We start from the raw sequence: 18,136 nt of genomic DNA, 5'->3' as shown, positions 1-18,136 counted from the left end.
CCTGGTAAGGTCTCTGTGGGCCGCGAGCCTGTTCTGGTTTGGCTCGGGACAGACCCAGGTAGGCCTTGGGTAGGTGGGCAAGGGTTGGGTCAGCCTGGCGCCTCTCCCCATGGCTGTGCCCGAGAGGACAGGGTGCTGGGGCAGGCCAGGGGGCCAGCCATCGCCTTGGGCCTCAGTGGTCCCAGAGGGCTGCCGGGTCTGGTGGGGGGCTGGGGTCATGTGGGCACCGGCCGGTCCCCAGTGGGCCGGGACTGTCCCTTCGGCCCGCCCCTGCTGCCCCGGGAGAATGTGACAAAGTGGAGGGAGGGTGGCACTCTGACCGTGTGATGGAGTTTGAGCCACCAGAGCCTGGGACGGAAGCTACTCTGAAAACTTCCCTGCAGTTCGTCCCTCCTGGTGGGTGACCCTTGGCCCTGTGGTGCCTGGGGGCCAACTGCCATCTTCTGTCCAGTCTGTGACCCGAGGTGGCCCTTGCCCTGCCACCCTGTCTCTGCACTAGGGGCTCGAGGAAGCCTGGGGGGAGGGTGGCAGGTGACCCCCTCGGCCTCAGCTTCCTCATCTGAGGGCTGAGGGGCGGGGCCAGGTGATGGACAACCCCCCGGGGCCGCATCCACAGGGTCACCAGCCAGCCCGGGACCTTTCCTCACCTGCCAGGTGGAGCATCCGCCCGATGGCTCTAAAGTACCTCCCCGCGGCCAGGCTCAAGATGACCTTACCTTTGTGTAGCAGTTGACAAAGAAAGGGCCGTTACACCCATTTTCAAACGATTCTACAGCAGCCCTGAGAGACTGAGAAACTCAGGGCAGCTCGTGGGAACCGGGAACCGAGGCCTCCCGACTCCCGGTTCAGGGCCAGCTCCTCTCCCGTTTCCGCCGCGCCGGCCTCCTCATCCGAGGCCTTCCCCCCGGATCTCTCGGTGTCTCCATCCTCCCTGACCCAGGGAGGCGGAGGGGGACCCGTCTGAGCGGCCAGGTCCTTCATCCGGCCTCCCAGCCGCGCTGAGGCGAGCAGGGACTTAGAGGGAAACCGAGAGCCCGGCACTGGCGGCGGTGAGGCCGCCCGCCCCGGGCAGCCGCGTGGCCCCGGAGCGGGCGAGGTGTGAGGCCCCCGCTTGCTTCCCACAGGGACCTGAGGAACAACGTCATCAGCACAGTGCAGGCGGGCGCCTTCCTGGGTCTGGGGGAGCTGAAGCGCCTGTGAGTGGCCTGTCCTGACCCCACGCCCCAGCCCCCTCGTCCCTGGAGGCGGTCCCATGGGTGCCGCCACCCTCCCACTCACCCTCCCTCACTGCCTCTCCTCCCCGCACGCAACAGGCTGGGGGCAGACATCTCATGCCCCAGCACCCGTGTCTTTCTCCGCTCCCGCCCACAAGCCCCGCCCACACGCGTGTGTCCCTCACAAGCGGATCCGTGCGCTACCACGTGGCCGACTTGCTGAGGTCGTGTGTGTCTCTCCAGAGATCTCTCCAACAACCGGATTGGCTGTCTCACCTCTGAGACCTTCCAAGGCCTCCCCAGGCTTCTCCGGCTGTGAGTGAGGGGCGGGGAGGGGGGCAGAGGGAAGGCTCCCCAAAGCCTCACGGGTCCCCGCATTCTCATCACTCACCACCCACCTCCTGTGGCCCAGGGGGAGCCTAAGATCCCCTCTCCCTGTTCCCTGCAGAAACATATCTGGAAACATCTTCTCCAGTCTGCCACCGGGGGTCTTTGATGAGCTGCCAGCCCTTAAGTTTGTGTGAGTATCCTTCCCCAGCCCCAGCAGTCAGGCCCTGCTTCCTTCCATTTCCCAGGAGGGAGACGCATAAGCACCGTGCCCACGTGGCCAGCCTTCTGAGGAGGTGGGGCAGACGATGGCTGAAGCTCCACCATACGCACCTCGCCGTGCTTGCCGTGGCGGCCATGGTGGCAGCAGGGCGCACCTGCACAATTTTGCCCTCCCGGCCCTCTCCAGCCTCAGTCTCTCCCTGGGGCTCCATGCCCACCCCGGGGAGCCCACGCTCCCTCTGCTCTACCCTGTGGCCCCTCACCCCCCTGCAGGGACTTGGGCACCGAGTTCCTGACGTGTGACTGCCGCCTGCGCTGGCTGCTGTCCTGGGCCCGGAATCGCTCCGTGCAGCTGTCGGAGCGCACGCTCTGTGCCTACCCCAGCGCCCTGCACGCCCAGACCCTGGGCGGCCTCCAGGAGGCCCAGCTGCGCTGTGGTGAGCAAACCCGCACCCTCAGGCTCCCTCCTGAGGGGCCCCTGCTGGCTCAAGGCTCCCTGTGCGCTGGGCTTGGCCTCCAGGGCATCCTCTCCCTCAGATCCCACTGGGGGCTGGTCCTCCATCTGCTTTTGTAAACTTCCTTTGGGGCCGCGGCTTTGTTTATGTTTTCCGTCTGGTCCCACCTCTTGGGGTGACAAGTGTGCAGTGGAAACAAGCATCTTTATTTGTTCGAAACCTGGCTGCTCCTCTCCTGCGCTCTTATCTCCGGAGACTCTCCAGCCCCCCTTCTCCTTCCGAGTTGGGGCGGGCTCCAGACCAGACAGAGGGGCCTGGCTCTGCCCCCACTGGACCCTCACCCGTCACTCAGCCTCACTGCCAGTGTCCCCTCCCACAGAGGGGGCCCTGGAGCTGCACACACATCACCTCATCCCATCCCTCCGCCAAGTGGTCTTCCAGGGCGACCGGCTGCCCTTCCAGTGCTCGGCCAGCTACCTGGGCAATGACACCCACGTCCGCTGGTACCACAACCGGGCCCCTGTGGAGGGCGACGAGCAGGCGGGCATCCTCCTGGGCGACAGCCTCATCCACGACTGCACCTTCATCACCAGGTACAGGCCCTGCGGCCCCTTCTGGGCCCATGGCGCGGGCGGGGGTGGCCACAGTACCCTCATGCACCCCGCAAAGGAGATGGCCTGATCTGGGGATACGTGCGGGTGTGCTGATGCACATCCAGGACTAAGTCAGAAATGGTCTGGATGAGGGACAGATTGAACGCCTGATGGAAGAAAACGATTATATCTGACATTTCTGCAGTGCTTTCACAATGATACAGCGGCTCTCACCTGTATCATTGGACTTGATCTCTCCAGTAGATTTGCAAGAGAGGTAATATTATCTCTGTGATAAAAGATGGGGAAATTGGGGAATTCCCTGGCGGTCCGGGGGTTAGGACTCAGCGCTTTCACTACCAGGGCCGGGGTTCATGCTGGTCGAGGAACTAAGATCCTGCAAGCCGCACGGCACAGCCAAAAAAAGAAAGACACTAACGGAAGGCCAATCAGAGTTAAAGAAGTGTGTACGTGTTTCCCTGGCTCAGTTAAAGAAATGAGCCTGGAACTGATGCCCTGCGTACCCCAGGGTGGCCCCCGGGCGCTTGGGGAGGGTGGCTGGCCGCCGGGAGCGCCTCCAGCCAGCCCTCGCCCGCCCGCCCGCCCACAGTGAGCTGACCCTGTCTCACATCGGCGTGTGGGCCTCAGGCGAATGGGAGTGCTCCGTGTCTACGGTCCAGGGAAACGCCAGCAAGAAGGTGGAGATCGTGGTGCTGGAGACCTCGGCCTCCTACTGCCCTGCAGAGCGAGTCGCCAACAACCGCGGGGACTTCAGGTTCGAGACCCAGGCCCCGGCCCACACCCCGCTCCTGCCCCTGGGACCACCGGTGACCGGTCCCCCACCCACTCCAAGCTGGAGAATACACTGCCTTTTGTCATTCAGCTCCAGGTCCCGCTGGCATATTTACAGAGACCGTATCCTTTTGTATAAAATCACCCTCCGAATGTGCTGTGCAGAACAAAAGGGGTTTTTTTCTTTTTCTTCCTTACATGCGTAGCTGACAAGGCTCTCCCACTGCGGACGCCACACTTTCACATCCCAGTGGCCTCTCACTCAGGCAGGGGAGGAGTTATTCTCCCCATCGTACAGCCGAGAAGACTAAGGCCCAGAAAGCATAAGTGACTTGAACTCAGGACTTCAAGTCCAGCCTCGCAGCACCAGTGACAGCACTGTCCCAACAAACACAGCTTTAGAAAGGAGGTGGAGCTTGGGAAGCCCTTGAAGTCCCGTCCAAACACACACCCTCTTCTGGGCCCGTCCTGCAGCTCCCAAGGAGTCTGGCCTCACAGTTCTCAGGGCAGGGGAGGGACCCGTGGCCTGAGGAGCCTAGGTCATCGGCAACTTCCCACCTCTGCCCCCAGGTGGCCTCGAACTCTGGCTGGCATCACAGCCTACCAGTCCTGCCTGCAGTACCCCTTCACCTCGGTGCCCCTGAGCGGGGGTGCCCCTGGCACCCGAGCCTCCCGCCGGTGTGACCGAGCTGGCCGCTGGGAGCCGGGGGACTACTCCCACTGTCTGTACACCAACGACATCACCCGGGTGCTCTACACCTTCGTGCTGGTGAGGCCAGGAGAGGGGAGGGGTGCGGGAAAGGGGGAGGGGAGAAGCCTGCTGGCCTCATGGGCTGTGCTGCCTCCTTGGGATGCATGGTGAGGGGCCGTGGTCACCGTGTCTCATGCTCTTCTCCTCTAGCTCTCCCTTTCCCAGGGGACTCAGAACCCCAGGGCCACACTTGGGACATGTGGGCCACCCCCAAGGTCCCCAGTACAGCAAGGACAGCCTTAAGCAGAAAGCAGGGACAGCGTGAGGTCATCCCGTTGTCCTCAAGCAGTGGCATAACCAGTGGACGGCCCCGAGTTGGGAAGGGCTCACTCCTTACCTTCGCCTCCTGTCTGGACCAGACCCAGCTGTGGGCTAGACCCTGTTCCCTAGGTCCCGTTGCTCTGAGCATCAGCACAGGGGAGGGGGCCCCCACACTGTTTCGGGGGAGAAGGAGCCAGCTTAGACGGTGCCCTTTCCTCCCCACACCCCCAGATGCCCATCAATGCCTCCAACGCACTGACCCTGGCCCACCAGCTTCGAGTATACACGGCCGAGGCCGCCAGCTTCTCCGACATGATGGACGTTGTCTACGTGGCTCAGATGATCCAGAAGTTTCTGGGTTACGTCGACCAGATCAAAGAGGTGAGATTCGATCGGGCCCCTGGGGCCCCTGGAAATCACTTGCCCCCCACCTGCTGAAGCCGGTCTCGCCCCAGCCTCTGGGTCCCCAGCCCCCCCTCCTGCCCTCAGTGACTCCGCCCCCGCCTCCAGCTGGTGGAGGTGATGGTGGATATGGCCAGCAACCTGATGCTGGTGGACGAGCACCTGCTGTGGCTGGCCCAGCGCGAGGACAAGGCCTGCAGCGGCATCGTGGGCGCCCTGGAGCGCATTGGGGGGGCCGCCCTGAGCGCCCACGCCCAGCACATCTCTGTGGTACGGTGGGCCGGCTGGGAGGGTGCCCTGCCCAGGGAGGGACAGGGAGGGACTCAGAGGTGACGGGGGCCAGCCCTTGTCATCCAGGAGCAAGTCCTCCGAGTGTGCACCAGCCGTGCACCCAGTTAGCGAGAACACCGAACGTGACTAGGGTTCCGTTTATGTGGCATCAAATTCCAACTTGTCAGGAGCAGGGCAGAGGAGGGGGAGGCCGGCGACATCGGAGAAGTTACACAGGGCTTCGTGCGAGGACCGAGTTGAAGGGCTAGCCGGATGGAAGCACGTGGGGGGTGGGGTGGGGAAGGGGTGACGGAGACTTCTGTTCCCTGAGAAGAGGGGGAGTTCCAGCGGTGGGTGGCGAACCAGCTAACAAGCAGCGCACAGCATCTCCTCTGCGTGAGACTGTGCTGGGTGCCAGGGGAGATCCGAGGGGGGCGAGGACCCTGCTCCCCGGCACAGCTGGGGCAGCAGGACTGGGACGTGGCAAGAGCTGGGCCAGCTCCAGGACGGGGTGTGAGCGAGCGGGAGGACGGGCCGAAGAGCAGGGGTTCGGGGGATTCCACGGCAGACGCGAGGCTGCCAGGCCCTGAGTGATGAGCAGGGACGGCGGGTTGGTCTGAGCAGGTCTGCGGTCTCCAGCAGAAGGCCAGGAGAGGGGTGACAAGGTCCCTGTCCCTAGAACTCGAGGAACGTGGCCTTGGAGGCCTACCTCATCAAGCCGCACAGCTACGTGGGCCTGACCTGCACGGCCTTCCAGAGGAGGGAGGCCGGTGCGCCGGGCACCCGGCCCTTGGGTCCCGGCCAGAACCCCTCCCCGGAGCCGGAGCCCCTGGCCGACCAGCAGCTCCGCTTCCGCTGTACCACGGGGAGGCCCAACGTTTCTCTGTCGTCCTTCCACATCAAGGTGGGCGCCGGGGGAGGGAGGATGCTGAGAGGGCAGGTACGGGGTGCAGGCGCCTGGTCAGGTGGGTGGTGTGAGGGGACGCAGGACTCAGACAGTGGGTGAGGGGATGGAGGAGAAGGGGCTGGAGGACAGCGGAGCCCCAGGGACCCCGGGTGTCTCTGAGGAACTCCTGTTTCCCCCCAGAACAGCGTGGCCCTGGCCTCCATCCAGCTGCCGCCCAGTCTATTCTCGTCCCTCCCGGCTGCCCTGGCCCCCCCGGCCCCCCCAGACTGCACCCTGCAGCTGCTTGTCTTCCGAAACGGCCGTCTCTTCCGCAGCCATGGCAACACCTCCCGCCCTGGAGCCGCTGGGCTTGGCAAGAGGCGCGGCGTGGCCACCCCCGTCATCTCTGCGGGAACCAGTAAGGGCCTGCACCCCGCCCGCCCTCCCCTGCGCCCCCTGCGCCCTGCTGGAGGTGGCCGGGGGCGGTGGCCCTGCACCATTTCCTCGGGCGGTGCGGGGCAGGGATGTCCCGTGAAGGAATGGACTGGTGGAGAAAAGGCTCAAGAGACCCTGGGTTTCACAGCCCAGATTCGTCAGATTTCCAAAGGGCTATAACACGAACCCTCCACCCGCCTGGGCCTCCTTCCGTCCCCCTTCGTCACCTGGTGCCAACTTCCCCCTCAGGGTGCCCTCCTGAATCCTCCCTTCATCCGGGCTTCCACTCCCTCCGCGTCACCTTCCACCTTCTCGTCCCGGACCCCAGAGTCCTCCCTTCCTGGGCATGTCGCCACGACTCATTTGGCACTTAGGTGGGCCACCACCTCCAGGTGCCTTTATTTTGATTCACCCTTGTGTCTCCCAGTTAGGCTGAGGCCCTGGGGGGCAGGCCCGCACTTGGCATCTACCTCTATTCCCCAAGCCCAGCGCACGCCCTGACCGAGCCTGAGTGGACCCCCTCCCCTGTAGGTGGCTGCAGCGTGGGAAACCTGACTGAGCCGGTGGCCGTTTCGCTGCGGCATTGGGCTGAGGGGGCCGAGCCCGTGGCCGCTTGGTGGAGCCAGGAGGGGCCGGGGGGGCCCGGGGGCTGGAGCTCTGAGGGCTGCCAGCTCCGCTCCAGCCAGCCCCACGTCAGCTCCCTGCAGTGCCAGCACCTGGGCAACGTGGCCGTGCTCATGGTGAGGGTAGCGGGCACGGGGGTGGAGGGCAGGGGAACGCAGAAGGGGCGCCGGCGGGGGGTGACCAGGGGCACTCTGAGCGCCTGGGGCCACACAAATCCTGAAAAAACAGGCCTTATCGGGCCTCGTGACGGTCAGGACTCGCAGGGAAATAAATGGCGCTCTGGTCTACCCCATACCTCTTCTTCATCTTTCAGAAGACAGGCAGGTTCTCAGGCCCTCTATCAGGTAGGTCATCCCTATAATAGCAGCCCCAGAGCAAAAAAAAAAAGAGAGGTCCTGCCTCTACTCCCATATTGAGAGAGATGGATCAGAGACCACCCAGCCTGGTCTCCACATCCTGCACTCTCTGACACCCAGATGGTTAAAGTGAAAAAAAATCTGGGAACGTTTCTCCATCCCGGTCACCCTCCTCACTCACCCCTGTCCAGCCCCCGTGCCCGCACCACACTTCCCAGCCCACTTTTCCAGATCCTGAGCAGGCGTGCAGCTGTATGATAGACAGAACCTGCCCCTCTTCCCTCCTCTCTGATTCGCGGGCTGGGAACCTGAGAAGTTCCCAGAAAGGCAGATCATTAACGCCACCTAGACCGACTTTCTAAGAGAGGGTGTCATGGTGCCTACATCTTTGCTACCCAGATGGACCAAAGGCCAAAGCTGGGGCCCAAAGCTGACTGGGCTTGGGAAGAGGAAAACTGGCCTGGGGGACCGGCCAGGACTCCACAGGGCGGCCTCTCAGCTCCCGGCTTCCCCTTACTCACTTCTCTCTGCTCTTTCCAGGAGCTGCGCACCTTCCCCAGGGAGGTGGAGGGCTCAGGGGCAGGCCTGCACCCTGTCGTGTACCCCTGCACGGCCCTGCTGCTGCTCTGCCTCTTCTCCACCATCATCACTTACATCCTCCACCACAGGTGAGAGCTCCTGCGGGAAGGGAGGGCATGCTGGGTGTTACTAAGTACTGGCAAGGCGACAGTGGGTGTTCCTTCCCAGGCTCTTGCCTAGCCTTTCCTTCAAAGGTTCTGCAGCTGGAAAATGCGTTTGGGGGTTAAGGTGTCCATCCCATTCACGCCCACGCGTGCATACAGATATCTGCCTTCTCCTCGTTGACTCTCCCAGTGACCTTGAGACCCCCATAGGCCTGACCTTGGGTTGGGCGGCCCGTTTGTTAAAGACTGTTTCTGCGGCAGCTCCATCCATGTGTCCCGGAAGGGCTGGCACATGCTGCTGAACCTGTGCTTCCACATGGCCATGACCTCCGCCGTCTTTGCGGGAGGCATCACACTCACCAACTACCAGATGGTCTGCCAGGCGGTAAGCAGGAGAAGGGCTGGGGTGGGGGGTCTCCAGGATCGGAGACGGCAGCCTGGGGTACAGGAGGGAGGCGCGCGGGAGGAAGGGGGCTCCGCTCTTCGTGTCCAGCCTCGTGGGCGAGGTGGGCATGAGAGTAGGGGAGGTAAGAAGCAGAGCAACTAAGAGACAGGACAAAGTGGAGAGTGGGATCCTGTGATGGAAGAGAGGTCGGGGATGAGCCAGGCAGCAATGACAGGGTCATGGAGAGTCCCTGGCATGGGGGAGAACCCTGGGCTGGAAGTAGAGAGGGTACTGGCAGGGACAGAACCCTGGGGAGGTTCTGGGTGGAGCTGGAGGCTGGGCACAAGGGAGGCACGGGAGAGCACTGCGGGGCTGAGGCTCTGGGACGGCCAGTCTCCCAGCCTCAGTGCCTTGACCCTATAGGTGGGCATCACCCTGCACTACTCTTCACTGTCCACACTGCTCTGGATGGGGGTGAAGGCCCGTGTCCTCCATAAGGAGCTTACCTGGAGGGCACCACCTCCACAAGAAGGGGATGCTGCCCTGCCTGCCCCCCGACCCATGCTCCGGTATGTCAGCTCTGCAGGGGGGAAGGGCTCAGGTGTCGGGGGAGGACACCAAAAGCTGTTCTCCCAGGGTGGATGCTGTCCCAGGGGTCCAAGGTCCTGGGAGATCACACTCCCAAGACAGAAGAGGTGGGGAGTTCCCCGGGGGTCCAGTGGTGAGGACTCAGTGCTTCCACTGCAGTGGGCCCGGGGTTCAATCCCTGGTCAGGGAACTAAGATCCCTCAGCCAAAAAAAAAATAAAAGGCAGAAGAGGCAAGGCCCTGGGTGGCACTAGGTTGCCCAGTGCCATGGAGGGGGGGCATCCTTGGGGTTTTCAGGCATGACAAGGCCAGGAAGGGAGCGACCTCAAAGGGCATTGGGCAGGGATCCTGGGAACCCAAGTGGCACCCCTGGCTTCTGCACTGTTTAGGGTGACAGAAAGCAATTCTGGCCACTGTCCCTTAGAACAGTCTTGGCCAAATCCCTTAGGGACCTACTGACCTGCCCTGGAGAGGCATTGCATCCCTGGCAAACAAACTCTGACATAATTTCTAGGGGAAAGAGGATAGGACAGAGACCCCAAGGTGAGGGTTCTGAGCACCTGGCCCCCTCCTTGTTCCCCAACTCTCTGACCCCCAAACCCATTCCTCTCCAGGTTCTATTTGATCGCGGGAGGGATCCCACTCATTATCTGTGGCATCACAGCCGCTGTCAACATCCACAACTACCGGGACCACAGCCCCTAGTGAGTGCACGGCCCGCCTGCCCCAAACCTCCCCGCCCTGCCCCGGATGCCTCGCCCTGCCCCGATGCCTCCTACTCCGATGCGGCGGCACCAAACACCCGCCCAGCCCGTCACCCAGCCATGCTGACTGAGCCACTTCCGCCTCTCCACTCACCATAGCCTCCCTTCCCGCCCACCCAGCCTCCGCGCCCCACCTCACGCGTGCCGCCTGTGTCTCCCCTCAGCTGCTGGCTAGTGTGGCGCCCAAGCCTAGGAGCCTTCTACATCCCCGTGGCTTTGATTCTGCTCATCACCTGGATCTATTTCCTGTGCGCGGCGCTGCGCTTACGGGGTCCTCTGGCACAGAGCCCAAAGGGGGGCACCAGCAGGGTCTCCCTGGAGCCAGGGGAGGAGCTGAGGTGTTCCACCAGGCTCAGGAGCAGCGGCCCCCTCCTGAGTGACTCGGGTTCCCTTCTGGCCGCTGGGAGCGCAGGGGTGGTGACGCCCGGGCCCCCGGAGGAGGGTGACGGTCTCTATTCTCCAGGAGCCCAGCTGGGGGCGCTGGTGACCACGCATTTCCTCTACCTGGCCATGTGGGCCTGCGGGGCTCTGAGCGTGTCCCAGCGCTGGCTGCCCCGGGTGGTGTGCAGCTGTCTGTACGGCGTGGCGGCCTCCGCCCTGGGCCTCTTCGTTTTCACCCATCACTGTGCCAGGCGCAGGGACGTCAGGGCCTCCTGGCGCGCGTGCCGTCCCCCCGCCTCGGCCTCCCGAGCCTCCCCACGGGCCGCGCCCGCCGCCCCAGAGGACGGGTCCCCGGCATTCGGAGAGGGGCCCGCGTCCCTCAAGTCGTCCCCGAGCGGCAGCAGTGGCCCCGCCCCGCCCCCGGGCCCCTGCAAGCTCACCAACCTGCAGCTGGCGCAGAGCCAGGCGTGCGAGGCGGGGGTGGCGGCCCGCGGGGAGGCGGAGCCCGAGACGCCGGGCCCCCGGGGGAGCCTCGGCCCGCGCCACCCGAACAACTCGCACCACGGCCGCCGGGGCCACAAGAGCCGGGCCAAGGGGCATCGCGCGGGCGAGGCCGGCGGCAGGAACCGGCTCAGGGCGCCGCGCGGGGGCGCGGCCGGGGCGGCCGAGTTGCCGTCGGGCGAGAGCGGCAGCCCGCACAACAGCCCGTCCGACAGCTACCCGGGCAGCAGCCGCAACAGCCCGGGCGCCGGACCCCGGCTCGAGGGCGAGAGCACGCTCACGCCGTCGGAGGGCAGCGACACGAGCGCCGCGCCGCTCCCCGAGGCCGGCCGGCCGGGCCAGCGCCGCAGCGCCGGCCGCGACCACCTCAAGGGCGGCGGGGGCGGCGCGCTGGAGAAGGAGAGCCAGCGCCGCTCGTACCCGCTCAACGCTGCCAGCCTGAACGGCGCCCCCAAGGGCGGCAAGTACGACGACGTCACCTTGAGCGGCGCCGAGGCGGCCGGCGGCGGCTGCATGAAGACGGGACTCTGGAAGAGCGAGACCACCGTCTAGGCTGGGGGCGGGCGCCGCTTCAGGACGGGCGGGCCGCGTGCGCAGGAGACCCCGCTTCTCGGGGGCCCTCAGAGACGTCGATCGGTACGTCCCCAGGATTGAGGTAGAGGTGCCTCGCTGCGCCCGGGCTCGCCAGCTTTAGTCCCGGAGGATGGGGAAAGGACAGGCACAGGCCCGCCAACGCGAAGAGGGCCATCCCTCTGGGGTAGCGACAGACAATCCCCGAACCGCAGACGGGATACGTTTCCGTCCCAGCGCAGGCTGGTTTCGGCAGCCCCTGCCGTCCAGGCTCGGGGGAAAGGTCCTGTGGGGCTGCGGAGTGAGCAAGGGCGGCAAGGACAGCACAACTCAGGCGGGTTTCTCCTAAGGTACTCCCCGCACCTCCCGCCCGGCTCACGGGCGGCCATCAGCCTTACCCGAAACACACGGGCGATGGGGGCCTGAGTAAGGTGTTCTCTCCTCACTGCCCTCCTCTGAATCAGTCACCCACCTGTGCCCAAATCCTAGGGCCTCTCCCCCACCCAGTTCTGGCTAACTAGGGAGCCAGCCTAGCAGATGAGCCAGGTGACCAGGACCAGTGGGAGGAAACAAGGTGCTGCTTTTCGGATCAACTATGCAAAAGGAGAAGGTGGGGCAGGGTGAAAGGCAGCTGCAGGGATCAACCAGCCCTCTGGGAGGGGGGCAGGTGGAAAGGTGCACCATCAGGGCTGGAGACCATTACCACAGGACTGGGACACACACCACACGGCAGGGCTCAGAGGTGGCGCTTCAGGACAAAGCCCAGGCCCTACACCTAAGAAGCTGCCTGACAGATGCCTGGAGATGATGTGAGGGAAGCAGAGTTAGTGCTTAGATCTGGGGCTGAAGCGAGTCCTGCCTTAAACCTAATCCTATAAAAAAACAAAAACAACAAAACGCTCTGAAGAGGGGCGCCACCGCCAGGCTGCAGGTGGTGCTGGAGAAGCACTTACTGTCCAGTCACAGGCCCATATCCCCAGTCTCGGCCCTCCACACCGAGGGACTGACAAAGCGCACTCCCTGCCACGTGAGGCCATAGAAGAGAACCGTTCCAATGATCTGATCTCCAGCTCCATATTAGGGAGAAACCTCCAAAACATCAAACCAGGTTCCTGCCTCCCGTAAGCCCAAGCCAAGTCCCCAGGGCAGTGGCGGGGGGGGGGGCTGCAGCTCACCTGGGGCCTGCACCTTCACTGCTTTTAAACACCAGCACGCATATTCCTCCCAACCTAAAAAGCAACCACCAGCCTTTGGTTACAGGATGCAGTGCAAGTGCAGGGAACCCTGGGCCTCATGAAGAGCCACAGGGAAACCCAGCTCAGTCTCCGTATCACCCCAGCCTGGTCACCAAGGCAAGAGAAGACAGGGGCAGGGAGAAAACCCACACGCCTTGGGATGCATCCTGTTATTTATGCTTGCTGCACAGACAATATTAGACAGAAAAAAAAAAGGCAAAAAAAAAAAAGCTTCGTATTATTCTTCCACTTACGCTGGCTGCTGTTTACATACCCCACCAATGCCTTAGCACTGGAGAGCTTTTTGCAATACGCTGGGGAAAGGGGAGGGAGGGGATGAAAAGTGCCAAAGAAAACATGTTTTTAAAAGCTCGGGTTTTATACAATAGAATGTTTTCTAGCAGATGCCTCTTGTTTTAATATATTAAAATTTTGCAAAGCCCTTTGAGCTATGAGCTTACTCCAGCCCCGGTCCTTTTGTTAGGAGGGAGAGGATCTCTGACACTGTACACACGAACCCACTAAGGCCTGTGAATGGACGCAGGGCCAAGGGCTGCCCAGTTCCAACCTCTGAGGGCTGATACCATCCGGAATGTGCACTGCTCCACACCAGCAGGGAGGCCCCGCCAGCCCTGCAGCTGCGGTGTATCCAATCTGAACCGAGCAGGAGAGCGCCTGGCACTTTCCCAACAGTCCAAGAGAAAGCCAGCCCACAGGAGTATGTGCGACCACTGTCTGGGACGAGGGATGGGACTCTCCAACCCAGGCGTCCCCGTGTTCCTTCTGACTTCGACTCTGGGACCTGGGGTCCAATAACTGCAGAGCCCCTCTTGGGTCCCTTAAATGAGCAGGGAGATACCTAAAGACTTGTATACACTGATTTCTCTGGCTACATCAGGCCTTTTAGCAAGCCGCCGTCAGGTGGGGTTAAGCGCCCGCGCCCCCCCATCCCGCAGACCCCGGCTGTGCATCAGGGAGGGTTAGGGACACTCGTGGCAGCCTGTCTAGCGGCCTGGGCTCTCTGGAAGTCCCTAACTTCCTGAGGGGTACGCAAATACTGCTCGATCTCACTATCAGAAATGTTCTCATCTCCAGTGACTGTGGAGACAGGGGGTGTGGGACAGATCCGCTTTGGGGGCTTCAACATGCAGGGTGGGAGGAGGAGGGTGGGGCTCGCTGGCCGCTTCCCTGCGGGCAAATCTACAGAGCCATCGCCCCGGCCCTCTTTTCCCCATCCTTGCCCCTGGCCCAGCCCCTGCAGTTCCTTCTCCTGGGCGTCCAGTGCGTCTGGCTCTGCTGTTCCGTCTCGAAAGGCCTTGCGGACCAACATGTGGCGATGCTGGAGAAGGTCGCCGATGTGCGCGACCACAGACCGCTTGTCAAGCTTCAGGACCTGCAACCAGGCCAGCTGCTCGGCCAGCCGCAGCAGCACAGCCAGCAGCTCCTGCAGGCGGGAGGAAGCGGGGTAGGGCAGGTCCACGCTCGCCAATTTACAAAATCGGGCAAGGGAACACGTCAGCCGATCTGAAGGCCGCAGCGACTGCCAAGCCAGGAAAGTGGCAGCGGTGATGACAGGCAAGGGATGCCGCCCGGTCACCAGCCACGTCTCATCTGCCAGCTCCACCAACTGCAGCGTTCGCGATAGCATCTTCTCCTTGTCTTCCACGTACTTGGCTGGCACAGACGAGGAGGCTTCAAACAGTTTGAAGCTGAAATAACCAAAATGAGGGTCTGATCTCAATACCTCTGGGGGACCACTCTTTCAAAGCACGGAAGATGGGCAAGCTATGCTATCCTCCCGGGAACACTCAAGCCTGCTGGGCAGCAAGTTTATCCAGGTACCGAGAGAAGACAGGGTGAGTCTCCTGCTGAAGAGGTAAAGGGCAGGAGAATGCAGAAGGGAGCTAACATTTCTTGATAATGCCCCTCCCCCCACCCCATCAGCCATCATTCTGAGGGCTTCACAAATGTTCTCCTTTAATCTACTCCACAGCCTGTCACGTACATTCAGAGTCACAAAACTTGCCCACAGTCATCCAGCTTGGACGTCACCAAGCTTCACACCCAAGACTGTTTCACACCGATAGTCTTTGCTTTCTACCATATTTGTCAGAAAAAAAGAACACAGCTACTCATTTTAAAAAAAAACAAAAAAACTGGCTTCTAACTCCAGCTCCCTCAGTTACTAATATCCTTTCAGCTCTAATCACACATGATCCTGTCGAGGCAGGGCTGCTCCATCTAGCCAAGTAGGCCACACACAACATGAGTGCTGGAACCCAGGAGCCCCGTGCCAAGGCCAACACCTTCCTTCCTACATCATTAGGTTGCTGTAAGGGCAAAGGGATTTGAAAATTATAAGATTCCAGAAATGTAAAACAGGATTAACCTGATTAGTGAGTGCTAGGCACAAGAAAGGGAGAAGACTTTTTTCTCCCACATCCTTGTAAATGGGCTTTGGTCAAAAACAGCCAGCCAGGGGCTTCCCTGGCGGCGCAGTGGTTGAGGGTCCGCCTGCTGATGCAGGGAACGCGGGTTCGTGCCCCGGTCCGGGAGGATCCCACGTGCCGCGGAGCGGCTGGGCCCGTGAGCCATGGCCGCTGAGCCTGCGTGCCCGGAGCCTGTGCTCCGCGACGGGAGAGGCCACAGCAGTGAGGCCCGCGTACCGCAAAAAAAAAAAAAAAAAAAAAAAAAAAACAGCCAGCCAGAGGTAAAAGGATTCAGGTCTAAACCCATCCCATCCCCGTGTCTCCCACTAGGCAGGTACCTGCTACAGTAGGTCTTCACCAGGTCCACCAAGCACAGAGATGGCACATCCAGCCCCAGGAGCTTCACCATCTGCAGGTAGGTGCCAGAAAACACATCCAAATCTGCATACAGCAGGGTGCAGATGGTTCCCATGGTCAGGGGCCAGTTACGCTGCCGGCAGGTGATTAAGACACAGCACCCGACCAGCACCTCCTTCTTCTGCAGCCTGGCAGCACGGATGCCAGAGTGTTGGTATGCCTGCTGGTAGTAGGCAACTGCCGTGTCCTCAAACGTTGGTGGCAGCTGCAGAACTCGACAGAGGTCTCTCACTCGGCAGAGACCTAAGAAACCCACAGCAGGAGTCAGAGGGGCCCCAACAGCACCTTAGAAGGATCATACACCACGATCAAGTGGGATTTACCCCAGGGATGCAAGGATTTTTCAATATCTGCAAATCAATCGGTGTGATACACCACATCAACAAATTGAAAAATAAAAACCGTATGATCATCTCAATAGATGCAGAAAAAGCTTTTGATAAAATTCAACATCCATTTATGAGAAAAACTCTCCAGAAAGTGGGCATAGAGAGAACATACCTCAACATAATAAAGGCCATATATGACAAACCCACAGCTAACATCATACTCAATGGTGAAAAGCTGAAAGCATTTCCTCTAAGATCAGGAACAAGACAAGGATGCCCACTCTCGCCATTTTTACTCTACAAAGTTTTGGAAGTCCTAGCCATAGCAATCAGAGACAAAAAAGAAATAAAAGGAATCTAAATTGGAAAGGAAGAAGTAAAACTGTCACTGTTTGCAGATGACACGATACTGTACATAGAGGAGTCAAAGAAGCCACCATGCAGCTCCTAGCAATTTCTGTTCAACTCGCCTCAGATACCAGAGGCACAAATAATGGACCTTTCTACAATGACAAGAGAGACACTTGGTGAGGTCATTCAAAAGGCACAAAGACATTTATGAAAGGAAGTCACACTTCAGTGCCCCATCTTATGGAGGCTGGTTTGATCTGTGGCCAAGCCAAAGTTTGATCTGGGCTCCTTGAGTCTACCTCAGACATACCCCCCAAGCAAACCTAAACCTTCCACCTAACTGCCACCTGTCTTAGAACCATCTCCATCCTTTATTTCTAATTACCATTCTCTTCCTCTCTACCTTACCCAGTAATGCTGAAAACAGGAAAGACAAGCAGATGGGCTAGACAGGGGTCCCCAACCCCCGGACCAACCCCTACCGGTCCTCGGCCTGTTAGGACCCGGGTGGCACAGCAGGAAGTGAGCGGCAGGCGAGCCAGCGAAGCTTCATCTGCCACTCCCAATCACTCGCATTACTACCTAAACCATCCCCCCGCAACCCAGTCCGTGGAAAAACTGTCTTCCATGAAACCGGTCCCTGGTGCCAAAAAGGTTGGGGACCACTGGGCTAGACCATCAGGAGAACTTTCTTTAAAGCCACTGTGTCATAAAAGGTTGATACTCACCTCGTTGCTGGCTGCGACTAACTTGTTCGTTTTCCCCTGTGCTTCGGGAATATGTTACTTCTGTAAGATAATGAACAAATAGCTTGTTTAGCCTCTATTCACCAAATCCCTGCCCTCCCACCACACAAAACCGGGAAGCAGAATCCCAATCATCATGCACCCAATCCTCGTCTCACAGAAGGTGCCCATCTGTGCAAGTTAAAGGTCCACCTGGTTTTCCATGACCACAAGCAATACCAAATACACAGAGACTAAAGAGGACTGGGACTGCCCTAAAGCAGCTCCAAGTGTTCCAAATTTCCAGCTGTCCCTCCTGTACATCCAGTTCAGGCAATTCTCCTACCTGCAGATTCTGAGAGCTGCATTGCGTAGGGACTTGGAAAACAAAGTAAAGAAAAAAAAAAAAGATGCTTTTGCCAATTAGTACTCAAAACTACTTCGGGATAACAGTATTTTCTGTATTCGTAAAGAATTGATCTATCAATACAATTCTTCGACCATGCCCAGACTAGGTAAACTGAGTGGAACTTTGTTTCTGTTTCATTTATTCAACATCTGTTAATACCTACTACATATACCAGATATGGTGCTAGAAAAACACAGATGAATGGCAGTCCCTGACCTTCTGCAGCTCGCTCGTCCACTTTAGGCTGTTTTCTCTCATATTTAAGGGTGCACGTGACAGGGAGAGGGCAGGAGATAAGAATCTGACGTCAATCCCTCCACAGCCCCAAGCTGTACCCACGGCCCCGGAAAAGCCCGCAGAGGTACCTCGGAGGTTGCCCTCGTCAGTGAAGGTGGTAGTAAGGACTCCCTCGGTGACCACACAGCCGCAGTCGGAGCACACCAGCTGGTTCTGCGAATAGTGCGAGTCTTCCACGAGCTCAGTGGAGCCGCAATCGGGACACTGGCCTCCGCCCGGCATCTCACAACCCGTCCAAAGCCGAAGAAGCTTTCCGACACCCGCCCCTAACGTCGACAACAGCAACTGTGCAGAAACAGGAAGTAGGAGCGGAGCCTTGTAAGGTCTGCACCTTTCTCTTCCGGCCAGCGTAACCGCTGTATTATAGGTATTTCCTCCGCGGCTGCGCGGAACTTCCGGTCCGTTCCTCTTTGGCTCGGGTAGAACCGTGATCTAGGAGAGGAGGTTCCTGTTCTGGACTGTGTCTTCGGGTTCCCCGCAATCTG

The 18,136-nt window shown here is 60.3% G+C and overlaps 2 protein-coding genes across 3 annotated transcripts in view; one reads left to right on the top strand and one right to left on the bottom strand.

Annotated features, from left to right (window-relative positions):
- ADGRA2 (adhesion G protein-coupled receptor A2) overlaps positions 1–13,136 on the top strand; it is a 34,344-nt gene extending 21,208 nt beyond the window's left edge. Inside the window, exons 3-19 of one of the 2 annotated variants that reach the window (XM_060136284.1) lie at positions 1,125–1,196; positions 1,458–1,529; positions 1,663–1,734; positions 2,037–2,200; positions 2,598–2,811; positions 3,422–3,586; positions 4,174–4,372; positions 4,847–4,996; positions 5,126–5,287; positions 5,967–6,191; positions 6,375–6,591; positions 7,140–7,348; positions 8,129–8,256; positions 8,533–8,656; positions 9,080–9,225; positions 9,858–9,947; positions 10,172–13,136. In XM_060136284.1, the coding sequence (XP_059992267.1) occupies positions 1,125–1,196; positions 1,458–1,529; positions 1,663–1,734; positions 2,037–2,200; positions 2,598–2,811; positions 3,422–3,586; positions 4,174–4,372; positions 4,847–4,996; positions 5,126–5,287; positions 5,967–6,191; positions 6,375–6,591; positions 7,140–7,348; positions 8,129–8,256; positions 8,533–8,656; positions 9,080–9,225; positions 9,858–9,947; positions 10,172–11,441 (3,679 nt within the window). In that variant the 3' untranslated portion in view covers positions 11,442–13,136. The remainder of the gene's footprint in view (positions 1–1,124; positions 1,197–1,457; positions 1,530–1,662; positions 1,735–2,036; positions 2,201–2,597; positions 2,812–3,421; positions 3,587–4,173; positions 4,373–4,846; positions 4,997–5,125; positions 5,288–5,966; positions 6,192–6,374; positions 6,592–7,139; positions 7,349–8,128; positions 8,257–8,532; positions 8,657–9,079; positions 9,226–9,857; positions 9,948–10,171) is intronic. The other variant, XM_060136283.1, reaches the window with a different exon arrangement.
- Positions 12,946–17,965, bottom strand: BRF2 (BRF2 RNA polymerase III transcription initiation factor subunit). The gene is made up of 4 exons (XM_060136285.1): positions 17,720–17,965; positions 16,949–17,008; positions 15,462–15,783; positions 12,946–14,403 (listed from the first exon to the last, which is right to left on the bottom strand). Exons 1-4 carry the CDS (start codon positions 17,871–17,873, stop codon positions 13,665–13,667), a joined length of 1,275 nt encoding a protein of 424 aa, XP_059992268.1. The 5' UTR covers positions 17,874–17,965; the 3' UTR covers positions 12,946–13,664.
- Between the last annotated feature and the right edge of the window lie 171 nt (positions 17,966–18,136).

Source organism: Lagenorhynchus albirostris, chromosome 21, assembly GCF_949774975.1.
Source record: "Lagenorhynchus albirostris chromosome 21, mLagAlb1.1, whole genome shotgun sequence".
NCBI lineage: Eukaryota > Metazoa > Chordata > Mammalia > Artiodactyla > Delphinidae > Lagenorhynchus > Lagenorhynchus albirostris.
The sequence above is the reverse complement of the archived record's forward strand: the minus strand, read 5'-3'. Positions and strand labels throughout refer to the sequence as shown.